A 21,740-nucleotide genomic window follows, 5' to 3' on the forward strand; every position below is an offset into this window, starting at 1 on the left:
ATATAACCACTACATCTCAGATTTTGATTAAAATTTCTGTTCTGCATTATTTCACATGTCAAAGTCACTGGTGTGAATAGAAATTTCCTATGCCTTACAGTTTTCAAGTTATGAGGAGATAAAAATTAGGGAAATCTTATATATATGCATGATGCATCCTAGAATGATGAAATAAAACACGGAAAAGACCACAGTCAGCATATTCTATTTTAGACACTTATGAGAATAAATACTACGCAAAGCACATTTTGCAAAAAAAAAATAAAAAACACGTTTTTTTCTGGCAACATATTCACATACAGTTTTGATATACAAGAGCTTCTTGCAATGTAAGTTTCTAGAAACAATATGTATAAAGAATTTAAGCACTCTTCAGTCATGATATATCAACATTTTTTATAAAGAATAGCTTTGAAAAATTCCTTTCTAGATCAGAGCTCATGATAGACATACACATTTTAATAAAAAATGTACTCTCTGTCATAAATGTTAATAGTGCCTAAAATTATTCATGATTATTTCATATTAAATATGTTTAGAATGCAACATCCTTAATCTGAATGTGTTTTTTCATTTATGGCTAGTCTACACAATACTTTAATAACCTTTACATTTTTATTTTAACTATTATTTGGTACAGAATTACATTATATTATTAGTATTATTTTTTAAACTCTTCTCATACAGTAGACACTAAAAATTTTAAAGCAATGAGGACTAAAGTCATTTCTGGGGCCCATTCGGGATTAGTGATTCTGAAGCTTAAGCTTCATTAGCTTCATAGCAGATCTGCTTTTAAGACCTCTTCACTTTTTCACATTTTGCTATGTTGCAGCCTTTGGCTAAAATCATTTGAATTAATTTTATCCTCACATCAAGGAACACTCAATTCCCCAGAATGAAAAAGCAAAAACATGATTTTAGAAGCTTTTGCTTCTAAATATCTCTCTGCAGCAGACTGTTGTACCTACACTGCCATCATCATTCCTGTGTCCAAGAAAACAACTGTAACCTGCCTCACTGACTACCATCCTGTAGCACCGACCTCTGTTATAATGCTTTGAATGACTAGTCATGAGTCACAATAAAGCTAGCCTCTCACCTTCACTAGACCCCTTACAGTTCGTGTATAGTGCCAGTCAGTCAATGGATGACGTGGTCACACCTGTCCTACACACCATCCTATCCGAGCTATGCTAGAATTTTTTATTGACTTCAGCCTTTAATACAATCAGCCCACACAAGCTAATGGTGAAACTTTCTCTACTTGGATTGGATATCTCACTTTGCAACTAGATATTGGAATTCTTGTCAGAAAGACAACAGACAGTATGTGTTGCACTAAGACATTGTGCACTGTCAAACTGAGCACAGGGGCCCCTCGGGTGTGGTGAGGATGGCTGAGAGGGTTATTGGGGTCTCTCTCCCTTCCAGTGAGGACATTTTTAAGGACAGATGGAAGAAGAAAGCCCTCTACATTGTGAGAGGTTTCTTACACCCCTCTCATTGACATTTCGATCTTTTGCCAAATGGTAGAAGATATCACTCCATAAAATCAAGGACAGCCAGTATGTGCAATAACTTCTTTCCACAGGCAATAAGACTGATAAACTCTCCATAACATGCACATAACAAGCTTGTTTTTGTACACTTATTTATTTAATTTTAACTGTAGTATTTAATTGACTGTTTTACATTTTTAACTCATTTTTTTAACTTAAACAATAAAGCATAAATACTATAATGACACAGACAAGTTGCACCAACCAGGACTGAGTCATACATTTTATGAGCTGAAATTCCATCATGCAAAAGTTCAGAGGCAAAGACGAGAACTCCTTTTAAGGATAGCAGGCCACCTAAAAGAGAAATTTAAAAAGCAAAAGAATCCATTCTGGCACTCACACTGGCATTACATTGGTATCAGAAGCAGGACAAAGAAAAGGTCTACGTTCTGACTCAGCAAAGCGATTAATGCTGCAGTGTCCCAAAATGGATTTGCTGGGCTCTTCAAAATTGTTGATGGAGAGAGTTGAGCCTGAGATCCAAGATCTGGAGTGACATCTGCAGTATCAGACCAGGAAAGAAGACTGAGAGACTGCTTCTCCATTTGTTGATGGTACATTGGCCTTAGTGTGTGGATGCCAGCAGAGCTTCAGGCTCATAGATCTGGCAAAAAGTGAGGCTGATCAAGTTCCCACTGACCCCAGGTAAGCCATGATGTCAAGTAGGGCTGTAAAACTGTTCAGAGGAAGGACGGGGCAAACTACAGAGGTTTTAAAGAGCAGCTGTGGAGGTAGAGACTTATAACTGAGATATGTACCTTGATCACCATTTGCACAGTCAGTTTAGGGGAGAAAGACAAAGCGGAAACTAGTACAACTGCAGCTCTAAATATGGAGGTTCATCTAATCAATTACAATCGACAGATTACTGCACAGAAGTGCAGCATTTAACACCTCTGCTGCACTGCGTGACAGCATAGCACTCAATATCCATGCTGCTGCATCTGATAACACAGTACACAACATCCCTGCTGCGCTACCTGAGAATGAAGCACTGAAGACCTCTGCTGATGAGCTTTTGTCACTGGCAGCACAACCTCAATGAAAATAATGACCACCCTGCTGTTTAGAAGAGTTGTGCACCATTTCAAGGAATTGGAAATGTTCAGCGCGGACAATGACTTCGAAGGGAAGGCTATGTAATGGCACCAACAAGCTGCATCAGCCAGGAATGTATTATCAAAAGTAGCTGGAATTGTATCATGAAAATGAACAGCTTCAGCGAGTGGCATTGAAACTATAAAAATGGCAAACCTACAATATCGCAGAGTTCCAACTAGTGTGGCAAAGGAGAGCAATCCATTTGAGAATAATGAGCCATCTAAAATAGTAATGTGAACAGAACAATAATTCATTCTGCCATTTGACACCAGCACTAAAGTATATTAATCTTCTTCTTCTTTCGGCTGCTCCCGTTAGGGGTTGCCACAGCGGATCATCTACTTCCATATCGTCCTGTCCTCTGCATCATGCTCTGTTACACCCACCACCTGCATGTCTTCTCTCAGCACATCCATAAACCTCCTCTTAGGCCTTCCTCTTTTCCTCTTGCCTGGCAGCTCTATCTCTAACATCCTTTTCCCAATATACCCAGCATTTCTCCTCTGCACATGTCCAAACCAACACAATCTTGGCTCTCTGACTTTGTCTCCCAATCGTCCAACTTGAGCTGACCCTCTAATGTACTCATTTCTAATCCTGTCCATCCTCGTCACACCCAATGCAATTCTTAACAACTTTAACTCTGCCACCTCCAGTTCTGTCTCCTGCTGTCTGGTCAGCGTCACCATCTCCAACCCATATAACATAGCTGGTCTCACTACTGTCCTGTAGACCTTCCCTTTCACTCTTGCTTACACCCATCTGTCACAAATCGCTTTTTTTTTCTTTTCCACCCATTCCACCCTGCCTGCACTCTCTTTTTCACCTCTCTTTGACAATACCTGTTACTCTGAATTGTTGATCCCAGGTATTTAAACTCATCTACCTTCACCAACTCTACTCCCTGCATCCTCACCATTCCTCTGACCTCCCTCTCATTCACACACATGTATTCTGTCTTGTTCCTACTGACCTTCATTCCTCTCCTCTCCAGAGCATATCTCCACCTCCCCAGGGTCTCCTCAACCTGCTCTCTACTCTCGCTACATTTCACAATGTCATCAGCAAACATCATAGTCCACGGGGACTCTTGTCTAATCTCGTCTGTCAACTTGTCCATCACCACTGCAAATAAGAAAGGGCTAAGAGACGATCCCTGATGTAATCCCTCCTCCAAGTTGAATGCATCCGTCACTCCTAATGCAGTTTTCACCACTATCAAACTTCCCTCGTACATATCCTGTACCACACTTACTTCTCTGCCACTCCCGACTTCCTCATACAATACCACAACTTCTCTCGAGGCACCCTGTCATATGCTTTCTCCAGGTCCACAAAGATGCAATTCAACTCCTTCTGGGCTTCTCTATACTTCTCCATCAACACACTCAGAGCAAACATTGCATCTGTGGTGCTCTTTCTTGGCATGAAACCATACTGCTGCTCACTAATCATCACCTCCCTTCTTAACCTAGCTTCCACTGCTCTTTCCCATAACTTCATGCTATGGCTCATCAATTTTATCCTCCTGTAGTTACTACAGCTTTGCACAACCCCTAATTTTTAAAAATCGGTACCAGTACATTTCTTCTCCACTTCTCAGGCATCCTCTCACTTTCCAAGATTCCATTAAATAATCTGGTTAGAAACTCCACTGCCATCTCTCCTAAACACCTTCATGCTTCCAAAGGCATATCATCTGGACCAACAGCTTTTCCATTCTTCATCCTTTTCATAGCTGTCCTTACTTCCTTCCTTGCTAATCCGTTGCACTTCCAGATTCACTATCTCCACATCATCCAACCTTCTCTCTCTCTCATTCTCTTCATTCATCAGCCTCTCAAAGTACTCTTTCGATCTGCTCAACACATCTTCCTCACTTGTGAGTATGTTTCCATCTTTATCCTTTATCATCCTAAGCTGCTTCACATCTTTCTCAGCTTGGTCCCTCTGTCTAGTCTAGTTCCTCGAGACTTCACCCAGGTATGGCTATCATTGAAGCCTTCCTATTAGGAGTGTGCTCTCTCCCTCACCCGAATGACCTAGCTGAGAAAAGAACTTGGTTCCCAGCCTCCTTTGGAACAGTTGAGTAAATATGAAGTCAGGAAGCAGGCATCAATAAATTGTATCCTTTAAGTATTATTTGAATAGATGCCATATACAATAGCAAAATAATATGTGACCACCATACAACCTGGTAGTGCCAAATACTTAATCTTTCCAAAACAGCCTGTTTCATTTCCTCCTCCTGTCTCTTTCTGATCCTCTCTTTTACTGATCTTGGAAAGCTCATGTTTTACTAACATACTGGAATTCAATGAGGAGGCAACAAAAGGATATGGTCAAAGTGGAGCATATGATATTATTTATCTTGACTTTCAGAAAGCATTTGATAAGGTGCCACATGAGAGGTTGGGCATCAAATTAAAAGAAGTGGGAGTTCAGGGTTTTAGATGGGTGCAGAATTGGCTCAGACACAGGATGCAGAGAGTGATGGTGTGAGGAACCTCTTCAGAATTGGCCAGTGTTAAGAGTGGTGTTCCACAGGGGTCAGTGCTAGGGCCGCTGCTATTTTTAATATATACTGTATAAATAATTTAGATAGGAATATAAGTAACAAGCTGGTTAAGTTTGCGGATGATACTAAGATAGGTGGATTAGCAGATAATTTGGAATCCATTACATCATTACAGAAGGACTTGGATAGCATACAGGCTTGGGCATACTTGTGGCAGATGAAATTTAATGTCAGTAAGTGTAAAGTATTACACAAAGGAAGTAAAAATGTACACAATGGACAGTCGGAAAATCGAGAGTACACCATATGAGAAGGATTTAGGAGTCATAGTGGACTCTAAGCTATCAACTTCCTGACAATGGTCAGAAACCATTAAGAAGGCAAACAGAATGTTAGGTTATATAGCACGGTGTGTGGAGTACAAGTCCAAGGAGGCCTCATCTTGAGTACTGTGTGCAGTTTTGGTCTCCAGGATACAAAAAGGACATAGCAGCGCTAGAAAAGGTCCAGAGAAGAGTGACTAGGCTGATTCCAGGGCTACAGGGGTTGAATTATGAGGAAAGATTAAAAGAGCTGAGCCTATACAGTTTAAGCAAAAGAAGATTAAGAGATGACATGATTGAAGTGTTTAAAATTATGAAGAGAATTAGTACAGTGGATCGAGACTGTTATTTTAAAATTAGTTCATCAAGAAGACGAGGACACAGTTGGAAACTTGTTAAGGGTAAATTTCACACAAACATTAGAAAGTTTTTCTTTACACAAAGAACGACAGACACTTGGAATAAGCTACCAAGCAGTGTGGTAGACAGTACTTTCAAAACTCGACTTGATGTTTTTTTGGAAGAAATAAGTGGATGGATTGGCGAGCTTTGTTGGGCTGAATGGCCTGTTCTCATCTAGAGTGTTCTAATGTTCTAATTTAGGTATGATGTAGTCATCCTGTCTCCAAAACAAATATACCTTTTTTTTTAAATTGAATTTCTTGCCTCTTAAAAGTGCTTTTAGAGCTCATATGCTATTGCCATTAGAGTCAGGAGGCTAGAGCATGGCATGCTCGTGTAATTTAGAAAAGGTGGTAATACGAAATGCTCTTGTGCAATCTTTAATGATGCTTTGTGGTAGAAGAATTTGCTTATCTCTTACAACCAAACAAAACCCACAGCAGAATTCCTAAAATTCTAGACAGTGCTTTTACACTTTCCTTAAACTAATTATCAAAACATTCAGGTAATTCTTCACAAAATACAAAAGCATTAACAGACAATGTACATTTTCTGTAGCCAAGTTACATGACCAGCTGTCTTAACGTAACAGGCTATTTTATGAAAAATCTTTGTAAAGGTCAACTTTTTGAACAATACAAAAATAAGGGTCTTCTCCTTCCAGAAACGCTTTGCTCCTTTATCCAACAGCAACATCTGATCAACTTTGAAAAGGATGGTGCATTTAAGGTGAAAATGTGAATTTGTAAAAGAAAAAGAAAAATTACTGACAAATTCTAGCAACTGACACAGACAACATATTATAAAATGTGCAGATGTCAAAAAAAAATTGAAAAAATCTTAAGTCAGCTGTCCATATGCCATATGCTATTCTACTCTGAAAAGTTTTTTGTTAGTATTTGGTTTAAAGTTTTTGTTATTAATATAAATGCATGTGCTTATCACAGGAGTTTGGCTTTTTATCTCCCATAATACTGTACTCGACTTATCCATCCACCTGATCATTTTCTAACCTGCTTATTCAATTCAGGCAGCATTAGGCACAAAATTGGATCCATCCATGGATGGAATGAGGCCCTACCACTGGGACAGGAATACACCTGTAACACAGCAACATGTAAAGTCACAATTATTGCCCCAGCAAAAAAAAAAACACATTGATAGTTATATTTAACAATACAAAACAGGGCATAATAACATTCACATGATGTGCCAGTATTATAGAATGCACAGATTAGCTGGGGGACTGCATGATACCAAGGCATTCAACATTGTTTTCCACCCAGACTGCATCTCTAGGGAAGGGAATAGTAAAAGTATAAAAAGCTTTCCAAATCCCAGCACTTGCTGGGCTTTGTTTTTCTATTACAATGAAACACGTATTTCACGTGTCAGTACTGTTGGCATTCACCTGGGCACCTATAGCTTCTAAAAATGAGTGCAAAATTTTAAGAAAGTTTCGATTCAATGGGTTGTATAAAAAAGGAGATGTCATGCTGGGAGGCATATTTACTGTACATTTCAGGACAATCGCACCAGATCTCTCTTACAGATCTGAGCCTGAACAATGGAAGTGTGAGAGGTGAGTGAAGTGTCTTTGTTAGTCAGTGTGAACACAGACCAGCAGCAGGATATAAAAAAGGAAACTTGCAAACATAAATATGTATGTATAATATAATTATCATGATTTGATACAAAAAATAAACAAATTACGGAGAATGCTCAACCAGACTTCAAAGGACCAGAAGAAATTGCATATTTGAACACTGCTTTGACTGTTTTATTTACTTTTCTGTTCATTTAAGAATGCAACTTGTATCTCTATATTTATTCCAACTTCTCTCTTTTGCAGGTGATAACACACTCATATTTTTGGTATTTTTACATTCATTGCCTTTTTTCTATTCTTTCATGTATTTATGGTGTTTAATTATTTTAACATGGACGATATGTTGTATCTCAAGCATTTAACACATAATTTACTGCATATAATGAAAACATTTACCTTTATGCCTGCTTTCACAACTGGTCCTTTTTCACCATTCTAAGATCATCATTCTAACGATGGATTTAGTTCTGTAGAAGAAAAAAAAAGATTATATTTGTTGCCAAAAAACATTTAGAACCAAAATTAGCATATCTACTAAAAGTAGCAAAAATAGAAATATGTTTTATGACCTATACACTCCATTTTCAATTTGTGGGTTTTTATGTTTTTTGTATGTTTATTTTTTTTCATGCAGCTTTGATACTGTGGTATTTCAAAGATCACAGATAATGTTGTATGCAATTGAAGAAATAAATAAAGACCAAGGCCTTCTTCCTAATGTGACCCTTGGTTACCGGGTGTATGACAACTGCATCAATCTGCAGGTCGCTATGAGGGCTGCAGCAACACTAATAGGAGGAATGGATGAGGTCTCGGATTATGACTGTGAAGGACTCCCTCATGTTGTTGCTGTTGTTGGAGACCCCATTTCAACACATTCAATCGCCATCTCAAGAACCCTTGGTCTCTTTGGAATGCCTCTGGTAATGTGCTCTCTGTACCTCACATTTTTAAAAATCAAAAGTAAAGTGAAATGTCAATTAACAAGTTACCTTTGACAGCCTTTTTTTAATGTTCTACATTGTTGCATACTTAATTTTGAATGTCTAAATATATTCCAAACAGATACACAAGCTTGGAGCAGTACCCCTTCTAAATGACTGCAAAATTCTGCTTTTTTCTTGTATCAGCTGATCATATTACATTTTAATCACCAGTAAATGTATTTTGATACCACTTTCATTTAACATTTTCCTTAAAATTCCTGCAGCCAGCCAACAGTAATATTAACATCCAATATATTTTTCATCCATCCATCCATTTTCTAACCCGCTGAATCCGAACACAGGGTCACGGGGGGTCTGCTGGAGCCAATCCCAGCCAACACAGGGCACAAAGCAGGAAACAATCCTGGGCAGGGTGCCAACCCACCGCAGGACATCCAATATATTTTTTCTATATGTAAATATTAAATTAAATATTCAACATATATGAAGTATTGCATAATGTTAACTTGATATACTGAACTGTCAAAGACTATTACTTTCATATTAATACCCCAACAACTAATTGTGGACTATATTTTTGCACTGCATTTATTGCTTTGATTCAAACAAATTTGAGGAAAATAAACTTTAGGTAAAATTACGATAGACTTATAAAGTTTCCTGTTGCTGTACGTTCTTGTATAATGGTACCACGTGAACTGATGTCTCACTCAGAGCTTGATTATGCCTCAATAACACTGATGTGGATTAAACACGGTCAACAATGAATGGATGGGCAAATTGATATTTTACTTGATTTCAGAGTGATGCATTCATTATAAAAGCAAGTAGTTAATTAAATTTCAGGCTTTTCATTTTTTATGTTTATGAATGTTTTTGTCACTTTTTATACTGTAGCTTATTCAGCAGGTATGTGAAGCACTACAGACATTTAAAGATACATATTTTTGAAAAAATATAATGGACATATAATTTAAGTAATAAAAAAAACTTCAGTTTGAAAAATGCCTGGATTTTCTAGTAATGCATGCTTCTTTGCATAAATTTTGAAGGTGAATACATTACGTCATAATGGTCCATTTGGTTGCTATGTGTCTGTAATAAGCTATTTGGTATGTGATTCATGAAAGCAGTGCTAATGTTCATGATCGTCTGTTACAATGAAAAATGCAAATTCATTTTAATATTACATGCATTACAAAATATATTCTAATAGGGGGTGCACTACCAGTGTTTACATTGAATAAAATGAGGTCTGTGTTGGTTACTTACAGTGCATTCGGAAAGTATTCACAGCGCACCACTTTTTCCACAATTTGTTATTTTACAGCCTTACTCCAAAATGGATTAAATTCATTTTTTTCCTCAGAATTCTACACACAACACCCGATAATGACAACATGAAAAAAGTTTACTTGAGGTTTTTGCAAATTTATTAAAAATAAAAAAACTGATAAATCACATATACATAAGTATTCACAGCCTTTATTCTATACTTTGTCGATGCACCTTTGGCAGCAATTACAGCCTCAAGTCTTTTTGAATATGATGCCACAAGCTTGGCACACCCATCCTTGGCCAGTTTCACCCATTCCTCTTTGCAGCACCTCTCAAGCTACATCAGATTGGATAGGAAGCGTCGGAGCAAAGCCATTTTAAGATCTCTCCAGAGATGTTCAATCGGATTCAAGTCTCGGCTCTGGTTTGGCCACTCAAGGGCATTCACAGAGTTGTACTGAAGCCACTCCTTTGATATCTTGGCTGGGTGCTTAGGGTTGTTGTCCTACTGAAAGATGAACCATCGCCCCAGTCTGAGGTCAAGAGCGCGCTGGAACAGGTTTTCATCCAGGATGTCTCTGTACATTGCTGCAGTCATCTTTCCCTTTATCCTGACTAGTCTCCCATCCCCACAGCATGATGCTGCCACCACCATGCTTCACTGTAGGGATGGTATTGGCCTGGTGATGAGTGGTGCCTGGTTTCCTCCAAACGTGACACCTGGCATTCACACCAAAGAGTTCAATCTTTGTCTCATCAGACCAGAGAATTTTCTTTCTCATGGTCTGAGAGTCTTTCAGGTGCCTTTTGGCAAACTCCAGGTGGGCTGCCATGTGCCTTTTACTAAGGAGTGGCTTCCGTCTGGCCGCTCTACCATACAGGCCTGATTGGTGTATTGCTGCAGAGATGGTTGTCCTTCTGGAAGGTTCTCCTCTCTCCACAGAGGACCTCTGGAGCTCTGACAGAGTGACCATCGGGTTCTTGGTCACCTCCCTGACTAAGGCCCTTCTCCCCCGATCGCTCAGTTTAGATGGCCGGCCAGCTCTAGGAAGAGTCCTGGTGGTTTCGAACTTCTTCCACTTACAGATGATGGAGGCCACTGTGCTCGTTGGGACCTTCAAAGCAGCAGAAATTTTTCTGTAACCTTCCCCAGATTTGTGCCTCGAGACAATCCTGTCTCGGAGGTCTGCAGACAATTCCTTTGACTTCATGCTTGGTTTGTGCTCTAACAGGAACTGTCAACTGTGGGACCTTATATAGACAGGTGTGTGCCTTTCCAAATCATGTCCAATCAACTGAATTTACCACAGGTGGACTCCAATTAAGCTGCAGAAACATCTCAAGGATGATCAGGGGAAACAGGATGCTCAATTTTGAGCTTCATGGCAAAGGCTGTGAATACTTATGTACATGTGCTTTCTCAATTTTTTTATTTTTAATAAATTTGCAAAAATCTCAAGTAAATTTTTTTCACGTTGTCATTATGGGGTGTTGTGTGTAGAATTCTGAGGAAAAAAATGAATTTAATCCATTTTGGAATAAGGCTAACATAACAAAATATGCAAAAAGTGATGCGCTGTGAATACTTTCCAGATGCACTGTAGATTTCAACCTGTCTTAGACGGGTAGTACAGCTATTGAGTAGTACAGGTTTGTGCTAGAATTTTGTTTCAAAATTTAATTAACTATATAATAATTATTATTTTAATATACTTTTACAGAAGCAAGGTTTTTCTTCACTGATTTGTTGATAGAAGCATTAACAAAAAGCAAATGCTGTGTTTGTTTACTGTTTTCTACAGGTTAGTTACTGTTCGACATGTGCTTGTTTAAGCAATAAATTGGAGTTTCCAACATTTTTCAGAACTGTTCCAAGTGATGCTTTCCTTGTTAAAGTAATGGCTGAAATTATTAAACATTATAAGTGGACTTGGGTGGGAATAATATCAAGTGATGATGAGTATGGGCTCTTTACTTTGAGAACCTTAGAAGAAGAAGTCAAGAAATTTGGATGCATTGCTTTTTCAAAAGCTCTCAATGTCAATGATAAAGAAAAGATGTCTTATTTGATCAACATTATTAGACAGTCAACTGCAACTGTCATAGTGGTATTTTTACAAAAAATGGATGCTGCTGTATTTGTGGACGAAGTTTCCCATCATAACATCACTGGAAAGCAATGGATTGCAAGCGACTCATGGAGTCCCTTTCCTGTATTTGCCAGCAATGAAAAGTTCGGTTCATTTGGTGGAACCATAGGTGTCGCTGCAAGAAGAGGAATGATTCCAGGGCTTGAAACATTTCTTTTTCAAATTCACCCACATTTTGACCCAGAAAATAATTTAAAAAGACTGTTTTGGGAAGCAATGTTTGATTGCAAATTTCTGGAGAATGATGTACTATCAAATGTGTCTGCTATGGAAGGCAGACCAATTTGCAGTGGGTCTGAGAATATCAGTAAGACTAAGACTGCCTACAGTGACGTCTCTGATTTAAGGGCTTCCTATAACGTTTATAAAGCGGTGTATGCAGTAGCACATGCCCTTCATAACCTAATGTCCTGTGAGACTGGAAAAGGACCATTTGAGAATCAAACATGTGCAAACATTAAAACTGTTCAACCCTGGCAAGTAAGAAGTTATTATTATTATTGACTATTTTTCCCCTATGCGATTTAGGTAAATGCCATTGACATATCTGATCCAATTTATTCTCCTTTTAATGTTATATTTGTGTTTTTCTATTTTTTACCTATATATTACAAAATGTCAAAGTAACTGTCTGTTAATATACTGTATAATTCATGTACTAAGTATGATAAGGATTCTCTCAAAATGTAAGGCTAGAATAAAGTTAAGACCAACAACTGATTATCTAATCTTTCTTAATAGATACCCGAAATACCATGCTTGACGTAGTACACCTAACGTATAATAAATTGAATACATGTCTGTCTTCCAGTCTAACTATGTAGAAGTATTTACTGTATTTACTGAATAGTGACCTGCTGTAGCCATTGATGTTACTGCTAAAAACAGCTGGGGTATTAGGGTGGTTTACTTTAGCTGCCTTACAGGCCCAGGACATGGGAATTGGATGCAGATCCTGATACTGCGTCTGAGGAAGCTGGTACATTGTCCTCAAATCTCTTTGGATTTACTCTACGTATTCTAGTTTTCCTCATAACCACCTGCTATTGAATTGTTAACCCAAATGGTTCTGGTATAATTGAATATAATAATAATAATACATTTGATTTATATAGCACCTTTCCCATATTTGAAAATGTTCTGCGATCGACTGGCACTGTATTCAAGGTTGGTCTCTGGCTTGTGCTCAATGCTGTCAGAATCAGCTTTGGCTTCCTGTAATCTTGTGAATGGATTATTAATGTTCTGTAAATAGATAGAAGGGAGAAAGGGGTAATTTGCATAATACGACTCTATTATAATTTAGTATGACTGTAAATCTTAGTAGCGCTGCTGTTCACGTCTTGAATGGCCTCCTTGTGTCTACATGGGTTTCCTCTGGCTACTCTGGTCTCCCCCCAAAGTCCAAAGACATGCAGGTGAGGTGGAGTGGCAATGCTAAATTGGCCCTAGTGTGTGTGTGCCTGTGTGTTCACCCCGCAATGGACTGCCATCCTCCTGTCCAGGGTTTGTTCTTGCCTTGCACTTTATGCTTGCTAGAATGGGCTCTGGTTCCCTGTGACCCTGCTCAGGATGAAATTAGATTTAGAAAATAGATGTAAATGTTAGGTACTGCATTTACAGTGCCAAAATAGTGGCTTAGATGTCAACTTTTAGTCACATTTTTCCTGTAGTGCTTGATACTTTATTTAACACCTGTTTAGCATGCCATTACACTATGGACATTACCAAAAACTCAGAGGCTGAGGGAATCTGCCTGAAATAAGTACATAAAAATGCAAAAAAAATTCTTCACAATAGTATCCACGCTGGGCAGCATATTTTCATCAAACAACTTGTCATATCATTTTCTAGCCCGCTTAATCCAGACCAAGGTGAACTGCAGCCGTTTTCCAGCTAACATAGGGCACAAGGCAGGAACAAACTCATGATAAGGTGCCAGTCCATTGCAGGGCGAACACACACACACACCCACACACCAACCACACACTACGCACACTAGGGCCAATTTACCATCACCAATCCACCTAACCTTCATGTCTTTGTAATGTGGGAGGAAACTGGAGCACCCAGAGGGAACCCATGAAGACACAGGGTGAACAAAATCTGGTCTCCTTACAGTGAGGCAGCAGCACTACCACTGTTCCTCTGTGCCTCCCTGTTTTCATAAATATGTGATTTTGAGAAATGAAATGAAGGAACCAAATACATTTTCAAAAATAGCTTTCAAACATGATATTTCAATTATTTAAAGACCTCACCCAGTCTAAGAAAACAAATAAAAAATAGCCACGTATCATATTTAAAATAATGGAAACTTAAATTACTTTGAAATATTAATTATTTTAGACCCTGTGTGTTGCCATCACCCATCTCAGGTACTTATTTATGCAATTTGCTCTTTACATTACAGGATCCCAGGGAGCTGCTGTCTATCCTGGCATCATTGGGTGTTAAGCAGAAACCAACCAACCACACTCAATCACTCATCTATTCATCTGGTTTGTGAAACCAGTGTCACGGGGGGAGAAGAAGTGTATCCAAGCTAGCGCAGTATGCAAAGCAGGAATAAACCCTGGACTGGCCGCCAGTCCATCACAAGCAGAGCACACCCACACACAGCAAACATACACTAGGGCCAAATTAGCACTGCCAATTCACCTAACCTGCATGTCTCAGGGCAATAGCAGGAAACCCACGCAGGGCATCCAAATTCCAAGCAAGGGGGGCCTGGGACACAAACCCCAGTCTCCATACTTCAAGACAGCAGTTCTACCACTGCGCCACTGTGCCAACATCAAACAACTTCAAAAGTATAATTCAAAGAAAACAATTATTTAATATAACTACATTTCTACTCATTTTCTGTATGACAGTCTTCCATTAGAGATAGGCTGGGCACCTGAGCTTATCCTGGAAAAACAGACACCATGGATATAAATAAGCTTGGAAGGGAAACACAAATCCATGACAGAATATACACACACTCAGTCATATTGGAATAATTTAGGGTCATTATTTTCGAGACCTGGAGTACCTGGGGAAAGCTAAATTGGATATAGTGTGAAAGTATTGAATACACTCCAGAGAGTCCAAAACCATTTCTGGAATTGTTAAGGAGTGTAACTACTCACACAGCATGTTGCTCCAATTTAAATATAGTATTGGGATATTCTAATGCCATTATTATTAGTTGTGTCTAGCAATGTATAGGGTGCCTTTTTATTTGCTTTTTGATGGAAACAAACTTCCTTTGCTGCACAGCTGTACATTTGCAAAAATTTCCAGTATGTAGGATATATTCTACAGATGTGTATGTAAGAAGCAGATGTGAAGTCTTTAACAGTAATGTACATGAATAATGCTTGGTTATAGTGTTTACAAGTTTAACAAATCAATCTTTTCTACATGATAAGCTTCTACACTATCTAAAGAAAGTCAATTTCACAAATAAGCAAGGAGAAAGAGTTGCATTTGATGTAAATGGAGATGCTCTTGCCATATTTGATATTGTAAACTGGCAGCAATCAGCTGATGGGATTGTGTTCAGTAAAACCATTGGCATTTTTGATGAATCTGCTTTGCCTGGCCAGGAACTGTCACTTAATGAAGAGAATATATTTTGGAACTTCAAACCTCAAAAAGTAAGATTCTTCTAGTGACTTTATGTTGATACCATTATTTTACTGTGCATTGCATTTTTTTTTTTTTTTTATAAATCTCACTTCCCAGGCATATTATAATTAAAAAATATGAATAATACATTGAACTCAACAATAAATATTGTAAACAAATAACTATTTTATTTAAGTTTTATATATTATTTACCAGTTTAAAGAATAGTGTTTACTGACAATCATTGTAACCAGTAGGGGGCGCCACCTAGCCTCAAACTCAATAATGAATAACAGAGTAATGGGTTAAAATAATGGATTTTTAATCCACCAAACACTTCTTACAAAGGACACAACCAATAACCATACAAACAATGAACCTTTTTCCTTTTCACCCGCTGCCTCCCCACTTTCATTCCTCAAAGTAAGGAAGCAGGCTCCTTTTATACTGGACTTAGAACAGATTTTGGTGACCCAGCATGACTTGTGGTGAGCACTTCCAGGTTCTTTGAGAATCAAGGCAGTCCTCCCCTGAGATTGCCCTCTTGTGGCACCCTGGGATCCTGACAGTGTTGCCCTTCTGGACTCCACTTCCCACGAACCCCTGTTGGTGTCCAGGAAGGCATCCCAGTCCCAATCCCACAACCACCTAAAGCATGTGAGATGGAACTGCACCTGGTCCCTGGCTTCTGCTTGCCCAACCTCTGGCACCTTTCCTTTTGGTAGGAGGTCATTCAGTTGTGTCCAGCCAGAATGCCTGTCTGTCCTCCTTGGCACTCACATGACAGAGTGAATTATGAATACTGCAACTACGTTGCTGACAAATAATGAAAAGCCACAGTAATGCACAAATAATAAACATCAACTTTTGACTTTTATTTTGAATGTGATCTTTTAGGTTCCTACATCTGTCTGCAGTCAGAGCTGCCAACCAGGGACAAGAAAAGCCAGCCGGAAAGGGGAGCCTCTCTGCTGCTTTGATTGTGTACCTTGTGCAGATGGAGAGATTAGCAGTGAAAACGGTGAGTGACATGTGAAGTTCCACATGCAAAAAAAGAAAAACAGATAGATAGATAGATAGATAGATAGATAGATAGATAGATAGATAGATAGATAGATAGATAGATAGATAGATAGATAGATAGATAGATAGATAGATAGATAGATAGATAGATAGATAAACAGTGACACAGAGCTCAAAGTAGAAGATACAAGTACTGGTTAAAGGTTAAGTTCTTTCCTGAAAAGAAAAATAGGTTAATAACTTTATTATGCATGTTACAAAAAATAATAATAAAATTAAATTATAAAAATATAGATCTGAATTTGCATCAATGCTATTTTATTAAAAAATTATGCTTTTTGTGCCAAATTGTTTCTCAATTAACCATTTGTAAAATGGGGTGGCATGGTGGGACAGTGGTCCGTGCTACTCCTTGACTATCCCAGCACCTTATGTTTGGTCGTTGCCTGTGTTCTCTCCTTGTCTGTGTGGGTTTTTCTCATGATACCCCAGTTTTTCTCACACAAAGACATTAACTGCTTTTTCTAAATTGGCCCCCATGTTTAAGTGTGTGGCATCCCGTCCAGACTCCTGCACAACGTGACCTTGAATGAGAATAAACAAGTTTGAGAATATTATGGTATATCACATATAAAATGTGTGTCACAAATAAAATTACTTACAACTGAATGTGCTAATTACAAATTTACACTTTTTGCTTTATAGATTCTCTTGTATGTATCAAATGTCCTCCCGATTTTTGGTCAAACCAAAGGAGAAATCAATGTGTGCCAAAAGAAGTTGAGTTTCTGTCCTATGAAGATGCAATGGGAATCACTTTAGCAGCAACAGCTTTATCTGGAGTTGGTTTATCTTTAGGTGTTTTGGCAATTTTTATCCGTGCCAGGAACACCCCTGTTGTGAAAGCCAACAACTCGGAACTGAGCTTCCTCTTGCTGGTGTCTCTCACCCTGTGTTTCCTATGTGCTCTGTGTTTCATTGGACTGCCTTCACCTTTAACCTGTTCTCTGCGACATGTGATGTTTGGCATCAGCTTTGTTCTGTGCATCTCTTGTATCCTTGTAAAAACGATTGTTGTAATGATGGCATTTAAAACCAAGCTTCCTGGAGATAATATGATGAAGTGGTTTGGCACTTCACAGCAAAGAGGCACTGTATTTTTCTTCACTTTAGTTCAGTCTCTTATCTGTCTGGTTTGGCTGATCACATCTCCTCCAGGTCCAGTAAAAAACTTAAAATACCAAAATATAAAAATTATTTATGAGTGTGATGTTGGAACAGTCATTGGGTTTAGCTGTTTGTTGGGATACATTGGACTGCTGGCTTGCGTCTCTTTTCTTTTGGCATTTCTTGTCCGGAACCTGCCAGACACTTTCAATGAGGCTAAATTTATTACATTTAGCATGTTGATTTTCTGTGCAGTCTGGATCACTTTCATCCCTGCTTATATTAGTTCACCAGGAAAGTACACAGTAGCTGTCGAAATTTTTGCAATTTTAGCTTCAAGCTTTGGACTGCTTTTTGCGATTTTTGCCCCAAAATGTTATATTATTCTTTTTAAACCAGAACAAAACACAAAGAAAGCCTTAATGGGGAGAAACACCAAAAAGAAATTTTAAATATTGCATCCCTGAGCAAAAAAATATACACATTATGTATGTACTGTATAATATATAATAAATGCAACATGATATCTAAGAGGGTTAAAGAAGGGTTGTGCAAGTGTTGCAAAAGGACAAAATTAGTAAAGGTTATTACCCCTGAGAAAAATAAAAGACAACAAAACACAATGTTGGCCTATTACTATAAATGCTGTGCTTCTAAATTCTAAATGATTTTACAGCATAAAATAACCTTTACCTGTTTTTCCTCTACTGCAATGTCTATGCCAGGAAATAAAAGAAAGACCTTTATTTGAGCATTACAGCTCTAAAGCCTTCTTCATGTATGTGTCTGATCTTTTTAGTATCTACTGCACCAGGCACTTTGACAAGGTGTAATCTTTCATATTCTGTACCATCATTTATATGGAAATATCAGAGCAACTAGCCAAGACTAAAATAATATATTAAGGTGTAAGACTAAGACATCAAATCCTTAGATCATAATCAGTGTTAATCACTGAAGACAGTGAAATAGAAGACAGTACCTCACGCTACTTGGGCTTTGATTTCAATAGTGTTTGAATCAGGTCAGTTGCCAATTCTAAGTAACAATGAATCACCCAGGACAGACTCCTGCCTTAGGAGTGTTGACTCCACCCCTGCATCTGTCCTGAATCTGACTTAATAGTTTAAGCATGGATTAACTGACAAATGAACAAACAAGCATATCAGTTACTAAAGATTCTGTTCATGAGATGGTAAACATAAAATAAGAAATAAAACCATTATTTGCATTTTGAAAATATTCATTAGTAAGGTAAATATACATTATGTATAATACACAGTATACTGTGGCTTCAAAAAGTATTTAGTCCCCTTCACTTTCTGCACACTTTACTGTGTCATAGATTTCATTTTAAATGGATAAATTTGCCATTACTATCCATCAATCCACACTCAATAAACCATAATGACAAACTGAAAACATGTTTCCAGAAAGTCTTGCAAATTCATTAAAACTCAAAAACTGAAATCTCTTATTCATAGAAGTATCCAGATGCTTAATGTACTACTTTGTAGAAGCCCCATAGTCAGCAATTACAGTGTCAGATGTTCTTGGGGACAGTTTCTGCAAGCTTTACACACCTGGATTGGAGTAGTAGATTAATCTCTTAAGCTCTGTTAGACTGGATGGGAAGTGTCTATAAATTGCCATTTTCAGGTTTCTTGAACCATATTCAATGGGGTTTAAGTCTGGGTTTTGGCTGGACCACAAAAAGATAGTAAGGGACTTGTCCTGAAGCCATTCCAGCATTGCTTTTGCTGTTAGATTCTAGTCATTGTCATGCTGAAAGGTGAACTGTCATCCCAGTTTCAGGCTTTGTGCACTCTAAAGCAGGTTTTATTTTTATTTGACTCTTTTCATCCTTCCCTCACTTCTGAACAGTATCTATGTCCATGCTATTGATAAGCACCCCCAAAGCATGTTGCTCCATCGCAATGCTTCACCATAAGGATGGAATTAGGTAGGTATTGAGTGGTGCCTGGTGTTTGTCAAACTTATAGTGCCCTCAGAAATTAGGTTAGATTAGATAAACTTTATTAATCCCATTGAGGGGGGTATTCAAATGCATACAGCAGCAGAAACATAAAAAAACAAGTAGACAGATTCACAGGATAAATAACACAGCCAATCAATCATTCAACTGATAAATAAACAAACAAAAAACAAACAAACAAATAAATAAACTTGAGGAGTACATCGGGTGGAAGCACTGAATAACCGGATAGCAGTGGGCAGAAAAGACCCCCAGGGGTGCTTCTTAGCACATACTGTAGTGGTGGAATGAGCCTGTGGCTAAAAGTGTTTCAAGAGAACACCTCCTGGAGGGGATGAAGGAGACTTTTCATGATGGCATCCAATTTTTCCATCATCATCTTTTCCACAACAGTTTCCACTGTTCATCACCCTGTGAAGGTGCAGGATTTCTTGATAGGTTTGTCCAGGCATGGTGCATCTTTTGAGCTCCAATTGCTTCCCCAGGAGACTGCAGTGTAGAACACCATACTGGCTACTATGGATTGATAGAACATTTCCAGCAGCTTACTGTACACATCAAAAGACCTGAGCATCCTTAGGAAGTACAGTCTGCTCTGGCCCTCCTTGTATCATGCCACTTGGTTATGTTACCTTATGCTAATATCATTTGTTACGCTGATGATAAGCAGTGTCTGGTTTACTTCAGACGAGATGCTTAGAATTGAGGCCAAACAGTCGGTTTCATCAAACCAGATAATCTTGTTTGTCAAAATCTGAGAGTCCTTTATATACCTTTTTGCAGGCTTTCATGGGTCATCTGTCACTCCCAGATTAGTGGAGTGTTGCAGTGGAGGTTGTACTTCTGTACCTTTTCTCGTCTGACAGGCTCTCTAGAGCTCAGCCAGTGTGACTATCAGATTTTTGGTCTCTTCTCTTACCAAGGCCCTTCTCCCTCAATTCTTTAGTTTGGCTGGGCAGTCAATACTAGAAAGAGTCATGGTTGTCTAAAATGCCTTCTATTTAATAATTATTGAGGCCACTGTATCCCTGGAAACCATCAAAGCTGCAGAAAGTTTTTGTGGTCTTCTCCAGATCTGTGCCTCAACACAATCCTATGTCGAAGCTCTGCAAGCAGTTTCTTCAACCTCATGGCATTTTTTCTTTTTTGCTGTGATATACATAGTCAACTGTTGGACCTTCTTTAAACACATATGTGTCCTTCCTAATCATGTTCAGTCAGTAGAATTTCCAACAGGTGGACTCCAAACAAGCTATCGAGATACCTCAACAATTATCGATAGAATGGGATGTACCGGACCCAGATATCAAATGTCACAGCAAAAGATCTGAATACTTGTGTCATTGTGATATTTTTATTAAATTTGCAAACTATCCTAAATTCCTGTTTTCATTTTGTCATTCTGGGGTATTGACTATTATTTAATGAGGAAAAAATGAATTGTAGCATAAGGCAGCAGCATAATAAAATGTAAGAAAGTGAAGAGGTCTGAATACTTTCTGAAGGCACTTTAGTGTTTGGAGGTCAATCTTTTGTCTCATCAAACCAGACATTAGTTTTCATCATACTCTCAGAATCCTTACAATGGCATTTGGAAACTCCAAGCAGGTGTAATATTTCTTTTACTCAAGAGTATCTTCCATCTATCTGATTGATAAAGTGCTGCTGAAATTATTGTCCTTCCAGCAGAGGACTTCTGGGGGCCTATTAGAGTGACCGTTGCATTCTTAGTCACTCTAACTCTGACCAAGTCCCTTCTTGCCTGATTACTCAGTTTAGCCAAATGGCCAACTCTAGGAAAAGCCCTGGTGGTTCCAAACGTCTTCCATTTCACAATTATTGAGCCCACAGTGCTCCTGGGAGTACTGAAAGCTTTAAAAATGTTTTTATACCCTTTGCCTGATCTATGTCTCAGCACAATTGTATTGTGGATGTCTACAGAGGGTTCCTTGGACTTGATGGCTTGATTTTTGTCCCAAATTGTCGTACTTTACATACACAGGTGTGTGCCTTTCCAAACAATGTCCAACCAATTTGCCACAAGTG

General features: G+C 38.4%; 1 protein-coding gene across 1 annotated transcript; it reads left to right on the top strand.

The window, feature by feature from the left end:
- The first annotated feature begins 4,651 nt into the window (after window positions 1-4,651).
- Window positions 4,652-18,867, top strand: LOC114645364 (extracellular calcium-sensing receptor-like). Its single transcript, XM_051922521.1, has 7 exons — window positions 4,652-4,755; window positions 8,153-8,441; window positions 9,363-9,374; window positions 11,546-12,373; window positions 15,310-15,537; window positions 16,406-16,529; window positions 17,237-18,867. The coding sequence occupies exons 1-7, from the start codon at window positions 4,652-4,654 to the stop codon at window positions 18,148-18,150; spliced, it is 2,499 nt and encodes an 832-aa protein (XP_051778481.1). The 3' UTR covers window positions 18,151-18,867.
- The last annotated feature ends 2,873 nt before the right edge of the window (window positions 18,868-21,740 follow it).

The sequence above is a fragment of the Erpetoichthys calabaricus genome, chromosome 2, assembly GCF_900747795.2.
Source record: "Erpetoichthys calabaricus chromosome 2, fErpCal1.3, whole genome shotgun sequence".
NCBI classification, from domain to species: Eukaryota; Metazoa; Chordata; class Cladistia; order Polypteriformes; family Polypteridae; genus Erpetoichthys; species Erpetoichthys calabaricus.